We start from the raw sequence: 15,821 nt of genomic DNA, 5'->3' as shown, positions 1-15,821 counted from the left end.
TCTACGATAAAAAAAAAATGTCGCAGTTTTGCCCGAATGGCGACGCATCGATTGCGTTGGCGAATTCATGGAGTGCTAGCTATACGAAGTAAGGATAGTATCTTTATTGGCTGTATAATCTTATAAACATACCTATACTAACTAAATCAACAAGCATGGTGTCGTGCGCACACAAGCCAACATCAACACATCTCACTCAATGATCACGGAAACTAGCAATCAAAATGCTGGAGTGAAGAAGCGCGGTAGCGGCAGCGAGCGGACTGACCTTCGTGCTGCGTCTCGTATCAACGCGAACAAATTCGCAGAAACACAGCGCGCGGCGGACTCTCTTCCCGTCGCAAATGGCTTTCAAGATACAGTGGCCCGGTTGGGACTTTGCAATGGCTAGGGAGCACAGCGGGGCGCGGCATTTCACGATTCGGCCGAGGCTTGTGCGCAGGCGCTAGCAAGAGCGGGTTCGAGAGAGAAAGTGTGTGGGCTCTTGCCCCTGAATGTGTGATTTTGCCTAGTTATCACCGGAAGAGAAGTTTCTTTGCTCGTAATATATGCGCTTGTCCCTAGACGTGCCGGCAAAGACCTTAAACTCTGCCCAGGCGGCGCTGCGGATATGCCGTCACCAGCGCCCCCATCGCAGCCTTGGCACGAAGCGAGTAGTACAAAATGAGCTGTCCGCAAGCGAAGGTGCATAGGCCACAATGAACCCTCCTCTTTCCGTTGTGTTGAGGCACGGTTTCCAGAAAATCAAAGACCCTGAAAGCTTCTTCGGCCCATTGGCGATTCGGGAAGGGAGGATCTCAGCAGGGCGAAGTACGTGTACAATATAAAAGAAATCTCAGGTGTTATTTTGGCCTGCTGATACTCGCAAGTACGGATAACATCGTGCGTTATCCAGTTCGAGGTAAGCATTCCGACGTCCCTTCTCCAGCGCCTAAATGTGTTAAATTTGGTTATGTACATAATTTCCAAGCGATGAAGTACATACACGACTAATTCAGTTAGCTGCGTAGCTTACGGTCAGTGGGACAAAGCTCGCTTTATCACGGTCCCATGGCCATGGCGACCCTCGCCTTTTCGGTTGCATTCTCGCTTCATCTCTCGCTTCCTGTGCGTTCGACCGTGTTATCGCGCATCTTTGAGTTGTCTTCCGTTTGTATTTACTGCAAATGTGATACGTACGTGTCCGCTTTCACGGGGTACAACCGAAGGCAAGACAAACCTAAAGGTGGTCCGGAACAATATTTTAGCACTTGTTTGTTTGAACACGTGTTAGCATTTGCTAGTTAAAACCGCAGCGTTTAACATTAAATGTGCATTCGCGATGCTCTGCGGATTATGGGAGGTCATGCTGTGTGCGAAGTTTATCGTGCGTATTTAGTCTGCCTTTAGCTGCTCACTGCGTGTAACAGGGCGCGCGCCGCGGTTCGAGATTGCTGAGCTTCGTAGTCCGTGGGAATATGACTCTAGCTCGAGACAGCCGTAAATTACCTAAACTACATGTCGTGAGGCGGGGGTTTGAAATAGACTTCAGGGAACGGTTTGAGAGCGTCGTATCTCCAAACACGCCTTTGTGCATCGTGCAATAAGTAAACCGCATTTACTCCGGACAGTCCGAGCTCCCCAGATCAGCGACATATACAGGATCCGGAGAAAACCACTCGCGTATATCCCTCAAAGTATGATAAATAGCCTGTAGCTGTTCGCCACAGCACGATTCTTAATACAGTGTGCGCGTTCACTCTTACCTAAGCGATTTCAAAAATTGTTGCGGCAAATTCGAAGGGGTGTCGCCTACCTCATGCCGCCGCTGCTGTGTACTACATAGATTATACCATGGTTTACGGAACGGGGCAAATAGGCAAAAGTTTTCTCGGCCCCCGCAAGATGTCTACCATGTGCCCTATGAGAAATAGGAAACTTGAACAGGGTGACAAAAAAGAAAAGATGATTGTGGCATTAGACATGTGTCGCCTTTTGTGCCTTGTAACACTGGTATAGTTTCAGGTTCCTGCCAAGTGTGGGAAGACTTACATTGGACAGAGGTGGCAGGTGCTTCAATATTAGACTAAAAGAACACAAACATTCACTTAACAACCCTAATGCTTCACATCTAGCGTCACATTGTTTCAATTGCAGTTATAAACCTTTGTTTGAAGACACAAAAGTTCTTTCAACACACAAATGCCAAACCACATGGGAAATAATCGAGGCATTCCACATTAAAAGATTAGGAGAGACGTGCGTTAGCCATGCATATTTGTCTCTGTTGGAATGCGAATTTCAGTATCTTCACAACACGTGTGGTAATCTGAAGTAGTGCCTTTTCGTTGTTTCCTTTTTTGACTTCCCTACTTCCTGGTATGTTTAACTGATGTCTTCATACTTTGTCATGTTCTTATGCTGTGGTTTTTTGCAATCACCTATACATATATGTTCTTGGTTCCAATAAATATATAGTTGAGAGTTGGCGCTCATCCTGTCTGCTTCTAGTCTGTGACCGTGCCACTTCGTGCTAAAATCCAAGATCATGTTACCGTACCAACTTACCCAACATTCTATCCTTGTGTTCACAGACACACCCAGGCTTGTTCTTTCTTATTTGGTCGTTTATTTTCGTACTTTATGATAAGATACCGTGCTTTTAGAATGAAAGCGTGATAGTTTCTAGCGAGGTTATTTAAAAACTTTTCTGCTTAAATTTAATTGAACTAGCGTGTGACATTATTCGATGCTTATGTCTTTGTATTGGTGTGGTGTTACTCCTTATCTTCCTTTTTATTTTTAAAATGTGCAACCTTTATTATGTAACTATTTCTCTTTAATGAAATAATAAATACTTTTCTTCTGAGATTTCGTCACAAATTTTACAATGATTTTGTTCAGTCAGGTAACTTTAGACTAGCTGATTGTTATTCTGGTAGCTTAACTTAGAATGCCTGTGGGATATTCAGTGCAAGCAGATGGTGAAAAATAAGCGAAATTATTGGGTATAAGCTGGTCACTGGCAGTAAATGGAGCATACATAAATTTCAGGAAATAGTGCATGCTTATATGTTAAACAGCATGCACAGCTTCACATGCAGTTTTGTTTGTAAATGCTGAAAAATTATTCTGAGTGGAAGCGTTTGTTGCATTTTGTTCTTTGGCTTTCAGTGCTACCTTTAAATGATTATGATTTAAATTTGTGAATTTGGATGCTGGTTTAAATGAATGTGAAGGTACTAGTAGAAGCAGCCCGTGGAGATAACTGACAACTTTGGTGATGGAGGTATAAAATATGTGCTTAAAACGGCGAAAAACTTCTTGACCGGCAAACGTATGCTTCTGTAGTACTGCGCGTGTTACCGTCACCAATCCATGCATTGCTTGCGCCCTATTGCGTTCAATATGAGCTACAACAACGAGCTGCGGTGTCTTTCCCTACAGTTCGAGCTGGTGTTGGTGCGAAAATTTTTGACCAAGTGAAGGTTTTTAAATATTTCCGAAATGCACGTAACATCGTGCTTTTGGCTGTGTTGTTTCCATGGAGTGATAAGTACTGGTGCACCAAGGTGGGGTAGATCCTGTGTCCTTAGTGTAGCGCGCGTTGTTATTGCGCTCTGCATCCTTACGGTGTAGCAAGTATGTGACGCCCCCTCGGACATCATCTTGGTTCGCCCGCCAAGCTCGGCGGCCTGCTATAGCTCGGCAGGCAACACTGGTCACCGCACCACAATAAACACCGACGAGCACGGCAGCTCGCCGGTCAGTAATCATTCAGCTCCACCACGCTGCGGAGCGTCCGTCTATCGGAAGGTGCCAGAAGCCCTCCCTTGTTCACGACCCGGTGTGGATCGTGACACTGGCGATGAGGATGGGATCCTCGTGACACTGACGAAGATGGCGACGAGTACCTACGGAGCGTCCCACGCCGCCGCGAGCGGCGAAACACCGCCCCCCGTTGCTGTCGCCATGCCGCTGTACGGAAGGCTCGAGCCGTTCGAGGGAGATGGGTCCGCCTGGCAAATTTACGAGGAGCAAGTCCACGTGTTCTTCCGGGCAAACGACACACCCGAGGCCAAACAGCGGGACATTTTCCTGGCCAGCTGCGGGACCCGCTCTTCAGCCTCTTGCTCGACCTTCTGAAGCCAGCCACGCCGCACGTTAAGACGCTGGGTGAGCTGCTTGCCATACTGCGCTCGCATTTTAACCCAGCACCGTGCACACAAATGGAGCGTTTCCGCTTGAACAACCGGATCCGCCGGGAAGGAGAGACCCTCGGGCAATTCGTTGCTGCGCTACCAGGGTTAGCGAGTGCCTGCGCCTTCGGGGACCAACTGGACTCGCTGCTCCGGGACCGTTTCGTTTGCGGAATCAACAACCTAGCTCCCAGCGTTGAGTACTTGGGACATGTCATTTCCCAGGCAGGCCTTGCCCCGTCTCCCCGCAAGGTTGATGCGGTGCTCAAGGCACCTAAGCCCCAGAACAAGAAGGAGCTTCAGAGCTACCTGGGCCTCATCAACTTCTACAGGAGTTTTCTGCCTAACCTTTCGCAGCATCTACAGCCGCTCCATCTTCTGCTTCGAGATGGTCAACAATGGGTCTGGAAGAAGGAGTAGGACCAGGCCTTCCAGCGCAGCAAGGAGCTAATCACCAAGGCTCCAGTGCTGGTGCACTTCGATCCTGCTAAGCGTGTTGTCCTTACCGTAGATGCGTCGCCGTACGGTGTGGGAGCCGTCTTGGCACACAGGGACAAAGATGGCCAGGAACACCCTGTGTCCTTTGCTTCTCGATGCCTTCATGCTGCAGAGCAACGTTACAGCCAGCTGGACAAGGAAGGTTTGGCCCTCATGTTCGGTGTCGAACGCTTCCACCAGTACCTGTGGGGCCTGAAGTTCGAGGTGGTCACGGACCACAAGCCGCTGTTGGGGCTGCTGGGGCCCGACAAGGCAGTTCCTGTGCAAGCATCACCTCGAGTGGTACGCTGGGCCTTGAGGCTGGCGGCTTACAGCTACCAGCTGGTTTACCGTCCGGGAAAGGACCTGGGACCTGCTGACGCCCTGAGCCGCCTGCCCCTGCCAGAGGTGCCTGATGCTGTTCCAGAACCTGTTGAAGTGTTCATGCTGGAACACGCGTACCCGGAGGTGCTCTCCAGATCTGCGGTATCTCAAGCGACCAGCCGGGACCCAGTCCTGTCTCAGGTGGTCAAGGCGGTGTCCCGTGGAGAGGAATTGGTGCAGCAGGCCTATAGCCACAAGGCCGCTGAGCTGAGCTTGCAACAGGGCTGCCTACTGTGGGGTTCGAGGGTGGTGATCCCACAAAGTCTCCGGTCCAGGGTTCTGCAGTTGCTGCACGCGGGTCATCCAGGGATAGAAAAGACTAAGATGGCGGCCCGGTCCCATGTTTGGTGGCCAGGCCTGGACCAAAACATTGCGCATTTGGTGCAGAGCTGCCAAATCAGCTAGGAGAATCAGCGAGCCTCGCGTCGTGTGGAAATCACCCCCTGGCCGTTCCCGCAGAGACCTTGGTCCCGCCTACATGTGGATTTTGGGGGACCCTTCAAGGGCCATTACTTCCTGGTGGTTGTGGACGCCTTTTCAAAGTGGGTGGAGGTTATACCCGTCACCACTCCATCAGCAGGCGCGACCATTGCAGCGCTACGACAGGTCTTCGCCGCCCAGGGGTTGCCAGATGTCATCGTGTCCGACAATGGTCCTGCTTTCGCCAGCGCAGAGTACCTGGCCTGGCTGACGAAAAACGGAATCCGCCGAATGATGGTTCCACCGTACCACCCTGCTTCAAATGGTGCAGCCGAGCGGGTGGTGCAAACCATCAAAGACAAGCTCAAGAAGAGCCAGACTGGGGATTTCCGGACGCAGATTGCCCGGATACTATTCCAGTACCGGACCACAACTCACGATGTCACTGGCCGTGCCCCCTGTGAGCTCCTGCTAGGTCGGATGGTCAAGACACCTTTGCACGTCTTCCATCCGGACCTCCGATCCACAGTGCTTTTGAAGCAGCTGAAGCAGAAGCTGGTTGCTGACCAAGGATGCCGTCCCGGGCCTTTACCAGAGTCGGGAGCTCCAGTTTTCGCCAGGAACTTCCGTCCTGGCCCACCCTGGTCTGCCGGACAGGTGGTGTCTCCTGCCAGCGCCTCATCGCTGCTCGTGCGCATGCCAGACGGGGCCATGTGGCACAGACACGCCGACCATGTCAGGCCTCGCCTCGGGACATGGCCAGCACCCCCAACTGCCACTTCTGAGTTCCAGCACGCAGGAGGACTAGCGGCAGCACCAGTCGCTCCCAGCAGAGCACCACCCACCTCGGAGGCGGCCACCGTAGCCAGTGGTGCGGCACCCGTGGGACCGGTGTCAAGCCCGGCACCACTCGCAAGGCCGACCACTACGGACCCTCCGGATGGAGCGAGGCTGGCCCAGGCAGCACCCGGCGTTGCCACACCCGACACGTCAACACCGGTGCCCAGGCGGAGTACTCGACGGCGGAGGCCACCAGACCGTTACTCGCCTGGGTAGCAGGCACCGTCGACCCAGCTAGGGTGGAGGCAGAGCCTCATAATGTGAACTTGGACGTTTGTTTTTTATTTAACAAACAAACTGGGGGTAAGGGGTTGTAGCAAGTATGTGACGCCCCCTCGGACATCATCTTGGTTCGCCCGCCAAGCTCGGTGGCCTGCTATAGCTCGGCAGGCAACACTGGTCACCGCACCACAATAAACACCGACGAGCACGGCAGCTCGCCGGTCAGTAATCATTCAGCTCCACCTCGCTGCGGAGCGTCCGTCTATCGGAGGGTGCCAGAAGCCCTCCCTTGTTCACGACCCGGGGTGGATCGTGACAGCCGGCAGTGTACTACCACTGCAGAGGAAGACCAAGAAAAGCATAGGGTGTGTGCATTGCTGCGATCGTGAAACTCAAATTGTTTGCCTGAAAGGGTCGCACGTTATATATGCTGCCACATGACAGGCCAGAAGCGCAATATGACGACGCCTCACACATTCTGGCTCATACTGAACAAGGTACCTAAAGCTAGCAGCATTCACAATAGCTAGTATGCCCATTAACTACATGGCTGTAGTGAACGCTAAAATACTTGCAGCGATAATACCCTTTTGGAAGGGTGTTGTCCATGCTACACCCATATTGAAAGGGTGTTTGTTTTACACCCATAGGCAAGGTGACGTCATATAAACACCCTTTCTTTTGTGGGGGTGTTAATTTACACCCCTTAGCTTGGGGTGTAGCAATACACCCAAAAAGCGTGTCACCCATGGGCCAAGTCATTTACACCCTTAAGGGGGTTTAATTTTTTAGAGTGTAGGACAAACCTGAATTGGTGTAGGAGAGGGTGAGTCGGATGACACTGACGTCGGTCTATTAATGTCATCGCGGGGACAAGCAGTAACGTCAGCTAGCCCTCAAATTCAACTCAAGGATTTCCTTTTCCCGTTCGCACTGTTCGCGCGCTCGCTCGTGATATTTATCTTGCTCCTACTGAGCCTAATCAAAAACGCTATCATCTCCTCTTTTGATAAGTTCAACTCTTTAGCTACTACAGCCAAACGTTCATAGTCCATCTCTGCAACTCCCGATAATCGGTGACACGGCTGATGAAATCCTGGCAAGCTTACCAAATGTTGTCACCAATCTCGGGGGCGTGCGCTCCTGAGATAGAAATGTGGTACGCAGAGCGGCACCACAGACATTATTGAATCATCCCGAGAACTCCACAGAAGAAAACAAGAACTAACACTCGATAACCATGCACATAGGTGAAAACCTTATAAGATACAAACACAAAGCGAACAATCAATCGCAGAGTTCTTATCAACACGTAAATTCTCGTCCTCGCAGATCACAGCAGTCTGACCACCTTAGCCTGTCTGGCTCCGCCGCTCCGGGAATGAAATGTTCTTACTTTCTGTCAGCGGATTGTGTTGCCTCAAAGTCCGACCTTGGTGGCATCTCGCCCGTGGTCGGTACTCTCGACGCTCCTGTAGATGTCGTTGCATCTATATCAACTGGCAATCCGTATACGATGCCTGTGTCACAGTCGTCGTCTATGACGTGGCACCGAGTACTAGCTGATTAAGCCTGGCGATGGGTTTACCCACCGCTTCCTTCTAGTGCCTTGCTCAGGTGTGGAAGAAGCGCATCGGGGACTGTCCGGAACTACCGTGGGACACAGGAGCAACTCCAAGGAGCGTCGCTCAAACGTCGTCGAGGTCGGCAGCCAAGACTCGGCATGCCACCATCACGGCCTCCATAACCGGCTCGGCCCCGGCGCCTCGGTCCTCCGAAACTTGCCCCTCCTGCGCTCGCGCTGTTTCGATCCCTTTCCTCTCGTCGTCGTCGTCGCTGCGAGCCGAATGTCTCCTAGGCATGACACAAGGAGGTCGCCTAATTTATGTTTGACACTGAATGAATTTCGCGTTTTTGGAGAACTACAAGGGGTCTTACGTAAGAACCGTATGTATGGCCCCAAGATTCTCTAGAATATGATACTTCACTTTGTAAAAGCACAATATCTGTGAAATTGTGACATTTGAAGAGCACAAAAACACAGATTGCCGAGTTTCTCTACGGAGATAGTCATCATGCGTAGTATAGTAGAAAGGATGGTCTATTGCAATGCACAATTACGTTGGGTTGCTCACTTTTTCTTATTATTAGGGTACCTGAAGGAATAAGAGGAGCTGAAGAACCTCTGTAGATATTTTACAAGGTATTTACACAAGCGTTCTCTACTCCTTGATTACGTAATGCCGCTATTACTGTTGGCACCTCTACTGAATCAAATGCCTTTTCGTAATCTATGAAAGCCACATAGAGAGGCTCATTGTACTCTGCGGATTTCTCAGTATCCTGAATAATGACATGGATGTGATCCATTGTAGAGTATCCTTTCCTGAAGCCAGCCTGTTCCTTTGTTGACTAACGCCCAGTGTTGCCTTTATACTATTGGAGAAGATATTCATAAATATTTTATATAACACTGGGAGTAAGCTAATGGGCCTATCATTTTTCAATTCTTTAAAGTCTCCTGTTTTATGAATTAGTATAATGTTTGCATTCTTCCAATATTCTGGGACCCTTGCAGTCGATTGACACTTCGTATATAGAGCCGCCGGATTTCCAAGCATTATGTCTGCTCTTTCTTTGATTAAATCGACTGTTATTGCATCTTCTCCTGCCGCTCTTCCTCGTTTCATGTTTTGCAAGGCCCTCCTGACCTCATCGCTATATATAGGAGGAGTTTCTGAATCCTGTTCATTACTGTTTCTTATTGAGGTATCCTGACTCCTCCTGATTTGTACAGGTCAGTATAGAATTCTTCCGATCCTTTTACTATATCTCCGAGATTGGTGATGATATTACCCTGCTCATCATTCAGTGCATATATCTTGGTTTGTCCTATGCCAAGTTTCTTTCTCACTGAATTCCGGCTGCGTCCACTTTTCACGGCTTCTTCAGTATTTCTCACTTTATAGCTTCAAATATCACATATTTTCGCCTTGTTGATCAGTTTTGACAGTTCCGCGAATTGTATCTTACCTCTTGAGTTGGACACTCATTTTTTGCCGTTTTTTTAGGTCCTTTGTTACTAGGAAGAGCTTGCCTACTGGTTGCCTCAGTTCCTTGCTTCCCACTTCAATTGCTCCCTCTGAAGCCATCATACTTACGGTTTCATTCAGTAGCTCCATGTCATCAGCATTTCTCGGATTTGTGTGCTTGTGTGTGATGGTCATACATACAGTCACTGCTGGGTTAAGAGACATCTGCCACATGTCGCACCATTGGTGCACTTTTCCAATGAAGTTATTTAAAAGTATCTGGTCACTAATAGATTTCACTTCTGTATATATGACACAGTCATCTGCGAATAACCTCGGTGTAATTGAGGCCGATTGTTCGATTAGGTCGTTAATATATACCAGAAGCAACACAGGCCCAAGCACTGAACATTGAGGCACGCCTGATTTGAGGTCACACACTCCGGACCTATTTTCATCAGTACTTACGAACTGTCGGCGATCAGTAGGAAAGTCCTCCACCCATTTGACTACACCAGTATCTCCTAAAATAGCCTTTAGTTTAATTAGGCTTTCTATGATAAACCTTATCAAATGCCTTTTTGAAGTCGAGAAAGATCAGATCTATTTTTCTCTTGCCATCTATAACTTTGCCGAAATCGTGAACAGTTTCTAGTAATTGTGTTACGGTTGACAAGCCCTCGCGAAACCCATGTTGATAGATACTAAGAATCTCTTTCTGTGACAAAAACTGCCGAATGTACTTAGAAACAATATGTTCTAACACTTTACAACAGCCGGACGTTAGAGCAATGGGCCTGTTTTGGCAGTAGACGTGGTGTCACCGTCTTTAAATACGGGTATAATTTTACTCATTTTCCATTCTTCCGGAAGTGTACCTGACCGTAGTGACTTCGTGAAGATAATGAAGCGGTACTTCGTCGTTCATTCAGCATACCTCTTTAAAAACAAGTTTGGTGTCTCATCAGGACCTGCCGATTTCTTTGTATTTAGGTTCAGCAGCAAGTTTAATATTCCTTCATGCCTTACCCGCAGTTCCTCTGCGGGTAAGGTATTACCCGCAGAGGTAAGGGTAGGTATAAGGGTAAGGGGTTCCGGTGCCGACATGAGGACCACGCACTTAAGGCTCCTGTTTCTGCAGCTCTTTCAGGCACTTGGAGTGGTCCGCGGCGCTGGCTTTTCGTCATGGAAATTGGAGGGAGCCAGCAAGGACAACGATATGCACATCGCTTGGAAATACACAGGGGCAACATCGGATGCATCGGCTGATCTGCAACCACTGCGAGAAGACGAGGCGATGGCGTGCGCAGCTTACCTGGCATCATTGCTTTGGAAGGGAAACGGCGATGACAGCACGTGCCCAGCAGTAGCGAGTGATGTGGCTGCATGGCCATATCTCGACTTGACCACTGCGCATTGGATTCAGAGTGGCTTCGCGGCCGCATATCGGGAAGGCCCGTCACGTGATGCCAGACTATTTAAACAGCTACCACGCTCTGCTCAACTGGGTTCCGGTGCCGACATGAGGACCACGCACTTAAGGCTCCTGTTTCTGCAGCTCTTTCAGGCACTTGGAGTGGTCCGCGGCGCTGGCTTTTCGTCATGGAAATTCGAGGGAGCCAGCAAGGACAACGATATGCACATCGCTTGGAAATACACAGGGGCAACATCGGATGCATCGGCTGATCTGCAACCACTGCGAGAAGCCGAGGCGATGGCGTGCGCAGCTTACCTGGCATCATTGCTTTGGAAGGGAAACGGCGATGACAGCACGTGCCCAGCAGTAGCGAGTGATGTGGCTGCATGGCCATATCTCGACTTGACCACTGCGCATTGGATTCAGAGTGGCTTCGCGGCCGCATATCGGGAAGGCCCGTCACGTGATGCCAGACTATTTAAACAGCTACCACGCTCTGCTCAACTGGGTTCCGGTGCCGACATGAGGACCACGCACTTAAGGCTCCTGTTTCTGCAGGTTGGTGAATTTTACCATTATAGATCAGTTTGCGGAATGTCAATGTCGGTACCGGAACCCTACACGTCACCTGGGGGGCTTGTTGGGCTCGTGACTGATGTGTGGTGTGCTGTGTGTTCAACATTTTCTTTGATGAAAGCGCTTTTACTCATAGCCGGAGATGTTGAGGAAAATCCCGGCCCTTTTTCAGAAAAGGTGGAACATGAACTATTAAAGGCTATAGAATGCCTACCAAAACTACTAGAGGGCCAAGAGAAGATACTCGTGGAGCTTGAAGTTTTGAGGTCGCAGCAGAAAACACTGCATGAGCAAATTGAGCAGATGACAAAAAAGGTTGAAGCTCTGACCGAGGACAATGGAAGGGAAGGTTTGCGGGCACACAACACTAATCTGGCTGATACCGTGCGCAATGTATTGGCAAAACAAGACGATATTGAAAACAGGTCGCGTAGAAATAATTTACTTTTCTTTGGTTTGGATGACACCGAAAAAGAAACATGGAACGAGTCCGAGTCCAAGGTGATTTCGCTTTGTGCAGACAATCTCGAACTAGAAATTAACCCCTCCGCCATAGAGAGGGCGCACAGAATTGGCAGACACGCAGTTAACAAAGAAAGGCCTGTAATTGTGAAGTTCACTGCTTTCAAAGATAAGCAAAGGGTCTTGACTGCTGCCTCTAAGCTTAAGGGAACTAACTTTTCAATAAGCGAAGATTATTCTAAACATGTTCGTCAGGCAAGAAATTCTCTGCTCGCATATGCACGGGAACGGAAAACGAAGTACACGCTTAGGTATAACAAGCTGGTGATGGGTGGGAAAACATATATTTTTGATGGCTCTAGTGGTTCTGTTCGAGAATGTACGCAATAGCAAACAACACAGCCTTCTTCCCGATTTACTAGAAATAGACCCGAACAACTTTCTTTTATTGTCGTAAACTGCCGAAGCCTGAAGAATAAAACTAATGATTTTGCAGGCCTTCTATCGATATCAAAGCCTGACATTGTTATCGCCACCGAATCCTGGCTAGATTCTGACATTGCGGATTCTGAGGTATTTCCATCAGACTATGCTGCATATAGAAAGGACAGAAATGCGCGGAGAGGGGGGGGTGTTTGTTCTAGTTCGGGACACAATTGAAAGTGCACCATTTCTTCCAGCTGACGATACCTCAGAGTCTGTATGGTGCAGATTATGCTTTTCAGATGGGAACGCCCTTATTGTCGGTTCTTTCTACAGACCACCAAATTTGAACACTGTTGAACAATTTATCAGCCTTTCAAGGTCACTCTCAGTCCTGTCATCTGAAACGATAATTCTTGGTGGTGATTTTAACATGCCAGATGTTGAATGGCGTTACCTATGTCCTGTACAGAATAATAGGTCATTGCTTCAGTCTGCATTTTGCGAGCTAATAATGACCTATGGGCTCTTCCAGTTCGTTGATTTTCCTACTCGTTTTGGATGTACAGACGGAAATGTGTTAGACTTGGTCTTTAGTAACCATAAAGATATCATAGACTTCATTGTACCAGTACCAGGGATTAGTGACCATGAAGTAGTTGCAGGTACTATTCGTTGCAGAAAAATAGAATTTACCAAAATGCGGCCGAAAAAGTTATTCCTTTATGAAAGGGGTAATTATGAGGCTATTTCTAATGAGTTAAATGATTTCCTGCCTATATTTGCGCATTACAGTTCATTTAGTAGCATCGACAGTCTGTGGGTCATATTCAGGGATAAACTGCTTTCATTGACCTCAGATTTCGTTCCGTCTAAGGTGGTTTCGACTAAGCGCCGCAAGGATAAACCCTGGATTAATAAGGATTTACGTTCATCAATTCAGAAAAAATCCCGAACTTACAAAATATATTGCAAAACTAAAAACCCAAGCATGTACAAAAAGCTAAGGGATATCAGCACAAAACTTAAAAGCGAATTGAAGGTTGCGAAGTATGCATATCTACAAGCCTTAGCACATTAGCTAAAAACAAATCCCAAAGAGGTCTGGCGGTATATTAAGAGCAACAAGAAGGAGGACACTGGCATCCCAGCCATCACAAATGATGGTAACCTAATTAAAGAGGACAAAGGAAAAGCAGAAGTATTCAACAAGTATTTTCATTCAGTTTTTACAAAGCCATGTAGCATTGCTATTTCTTACACACCGACACCATTACCGGAAATGGAAAACGTTGCCGTGAGCAAGGAAGGAGTGGAGGCTTTGTTGTTTAACCTAAACCTGCATTCAGCTCATGGACCCGATGGAATTTCTAATCATGTTTTGAAACAATGTTCGAGACAGATAGCACCTTTCTTAGTAATATTATTCAACAAGTCACTAGATAATCAAAAACTGCCCGAAGATTGGAAGACAGCCAACGTGACTCGGATATTTAAAGAAGGTGATCGTACACACGTAGGCAATTACTGGCCGATATTTTTAACTGTACTCTAATCTGATGAAACATTTTCAAACAAATAACTTTTTCACTTCGGCTCAGCATGGGTTCCGCTCTGGTTTTTCGTGCGTAACACAACTAGCCGAATTCACTCATGACATTGCACTCGGCCTGGACCATGGTGAACAGATAGATGCACTCTTTCTTGATCTGCGGAAAGCATTTGATGTCGTCCCGCACAATCTACTTTGCTTAAAATTATCATTCCTAGGCCTTCCTGAACATATTTTTGGCTGGATAAAGGATTATTTACACCTGCGCAAACAGCAAGTTGTTCTTAATGGGGTAAACTCGGCTCCAATGCACGTGCTATCGGGAGTGCCTCAAGGCTCTGTGCTTGGGCCTCTTTTGTTCCTAGTTTATATTAATGATTTAGTAGTAGGCCTTAATTCAACAGTTAGACTGTATGCAGACGACTGCGTCATGTATCGTGCAGTGAAATGTTATGCCGATATGTCTGTCTTACAGGACGACCTTGAAAAAGTTTCTATTTGGTGCAAGCGGTGGCAGATGACTCTGAATACTGGTAAATGCTACCATGTGCAGTTTACAAAGAAAAAGGAAAAATTCCCCAGTTCCTATTGCCTAAATAATATTGCCATCAGTACCGCTAAGGATGTTCAGTACCTCGGAGTTACGTTTTCTGAAACGCTTGATTGGACTAATCATGTTAACTCAATTAGCGCGAAAGCTTACCGTCTTCTTCACTTTTGCCGACGAAATTTTAAGCATTCTCCTTCATCACTGAAGGCAACCTTGTATTTAACAAACATCAGGCCTATTCTAGAATATGCATGCGTTATCTGGGATCCATACACTATAAACCTCACAGAAAAAATAGAACGCGTCCAAAAGCAAGCAGCACGCTTCGTAACAGGAAATTATAATTTTACTACCAGAGGATCCAGAATAAGGGAAGGGTTGGGTTGGAAAACTCTTTCTTCACGCAGGAAAATCCTAAGATTGAAATTCCTTTACAATATATATAAAAGTAAAACTGTTATCGACAAAACACTGTTCATCAAGGAGCCGCATTACGTTTCATCTAGGAGAGACCACGCTAACAAAATTAGACCTTATCAGTGCCGTACCAATGCGTTTAACTATTCATTTTTTCCTAACACGATTAGCGATTGGAATGAGCTCCCTATTGAAGTGATGGCAGCTTCTAGTTTTGAAAATGCTATTGAGAGTCATATTCTTTGATTGTTCTGTTATTCATCTCTGCACATACGCTACTTTTTTTTCTGTTTTGTTATTACTTTGTCACTCACTTTGTTTTGTACTTTGTTAGTTTCTATACCGCCTTTGCGAATTTCAGTGCTTAAACAATGTTCTATTTACTGATGTATTCTTTTGATGTTGCTGAATATGTTTCCATTGTGACAACCTGTATTTTAACCCCCCTACGATAATGCCGTACAGGCGATGTAGGTATACCGAATAAATAAATAAATAAACTGGTAACTCTTGGCGTACCTCAAATTTTGACTGCTTTCCATCATCACTGGTGAACACACTAGCAAAAAACTTATTGAAGGCATCCGCTATATGAGCTTTATCCTAAATAAATCCCTTTTCTGTGCTTATATTAGTGACTTCCTTCTGAGTTGGAGCCAGGTGCCTCCAAAGCTTTTGGGGTGATTCACGTAGAAAAGTATCCATAGTGACAACATAGTACTTGTCCCTCGATTCTTTCATCATTAACTTTAGCTGTTTAGTAAGAATAGTACGTACGATGCAGCATCCCTCTTCCTATGTCATCATCATCCCTCATCACACCTTTATTTCCCCGTTCCTCCTCCCCCTGTGCAGAGTAGCAGGCTAGAGC

The 15,821-nt window shown here is 47.3% G+C and overlaps 1 protein-coding gene across 1 annotated transcript in view; it reads right to left on the bottom strand.

Moving 5' to 3' along the window:
* Nucleotides 1-8,209: 8,209 nt before the first annotated feature.
* LOC140216597 (uncharacterized) overlaps nucleotides 8,210-15,821 on the bottom strand; it is a 45,987-nt gene continuing 38,375 nt past the window's right edge. The window contains exon 2 of the mRNA XM_072286971.1: nucleotides 8,210-8,375. Within this exon, the coding sequence (XP_072143072.1) occupies nucleotides 8,210-8,375 (166 nt within the window). The remainder of the gene's footprint in view (nucleotides 8,376-15,821) is intronic.

This window comes from Dermacentor andersoni, chromosome 3 (assembly GCF_023375885.2).
Source record: "Dermacentor andersoni chromosome 3, qqDerAnde1_hic_scaffold, whole genome shotgun sequence".
Classification (NCBI taxonomy): Eukaryota; Metazoa; Arthropoda; class Arachnida; order Ixodida; family Ixodidae; genus Dermacentor; species Dermacentor andersoni.
This window is presented reverse-complemented; position numbering and strand designations above follow the sequence as displayed.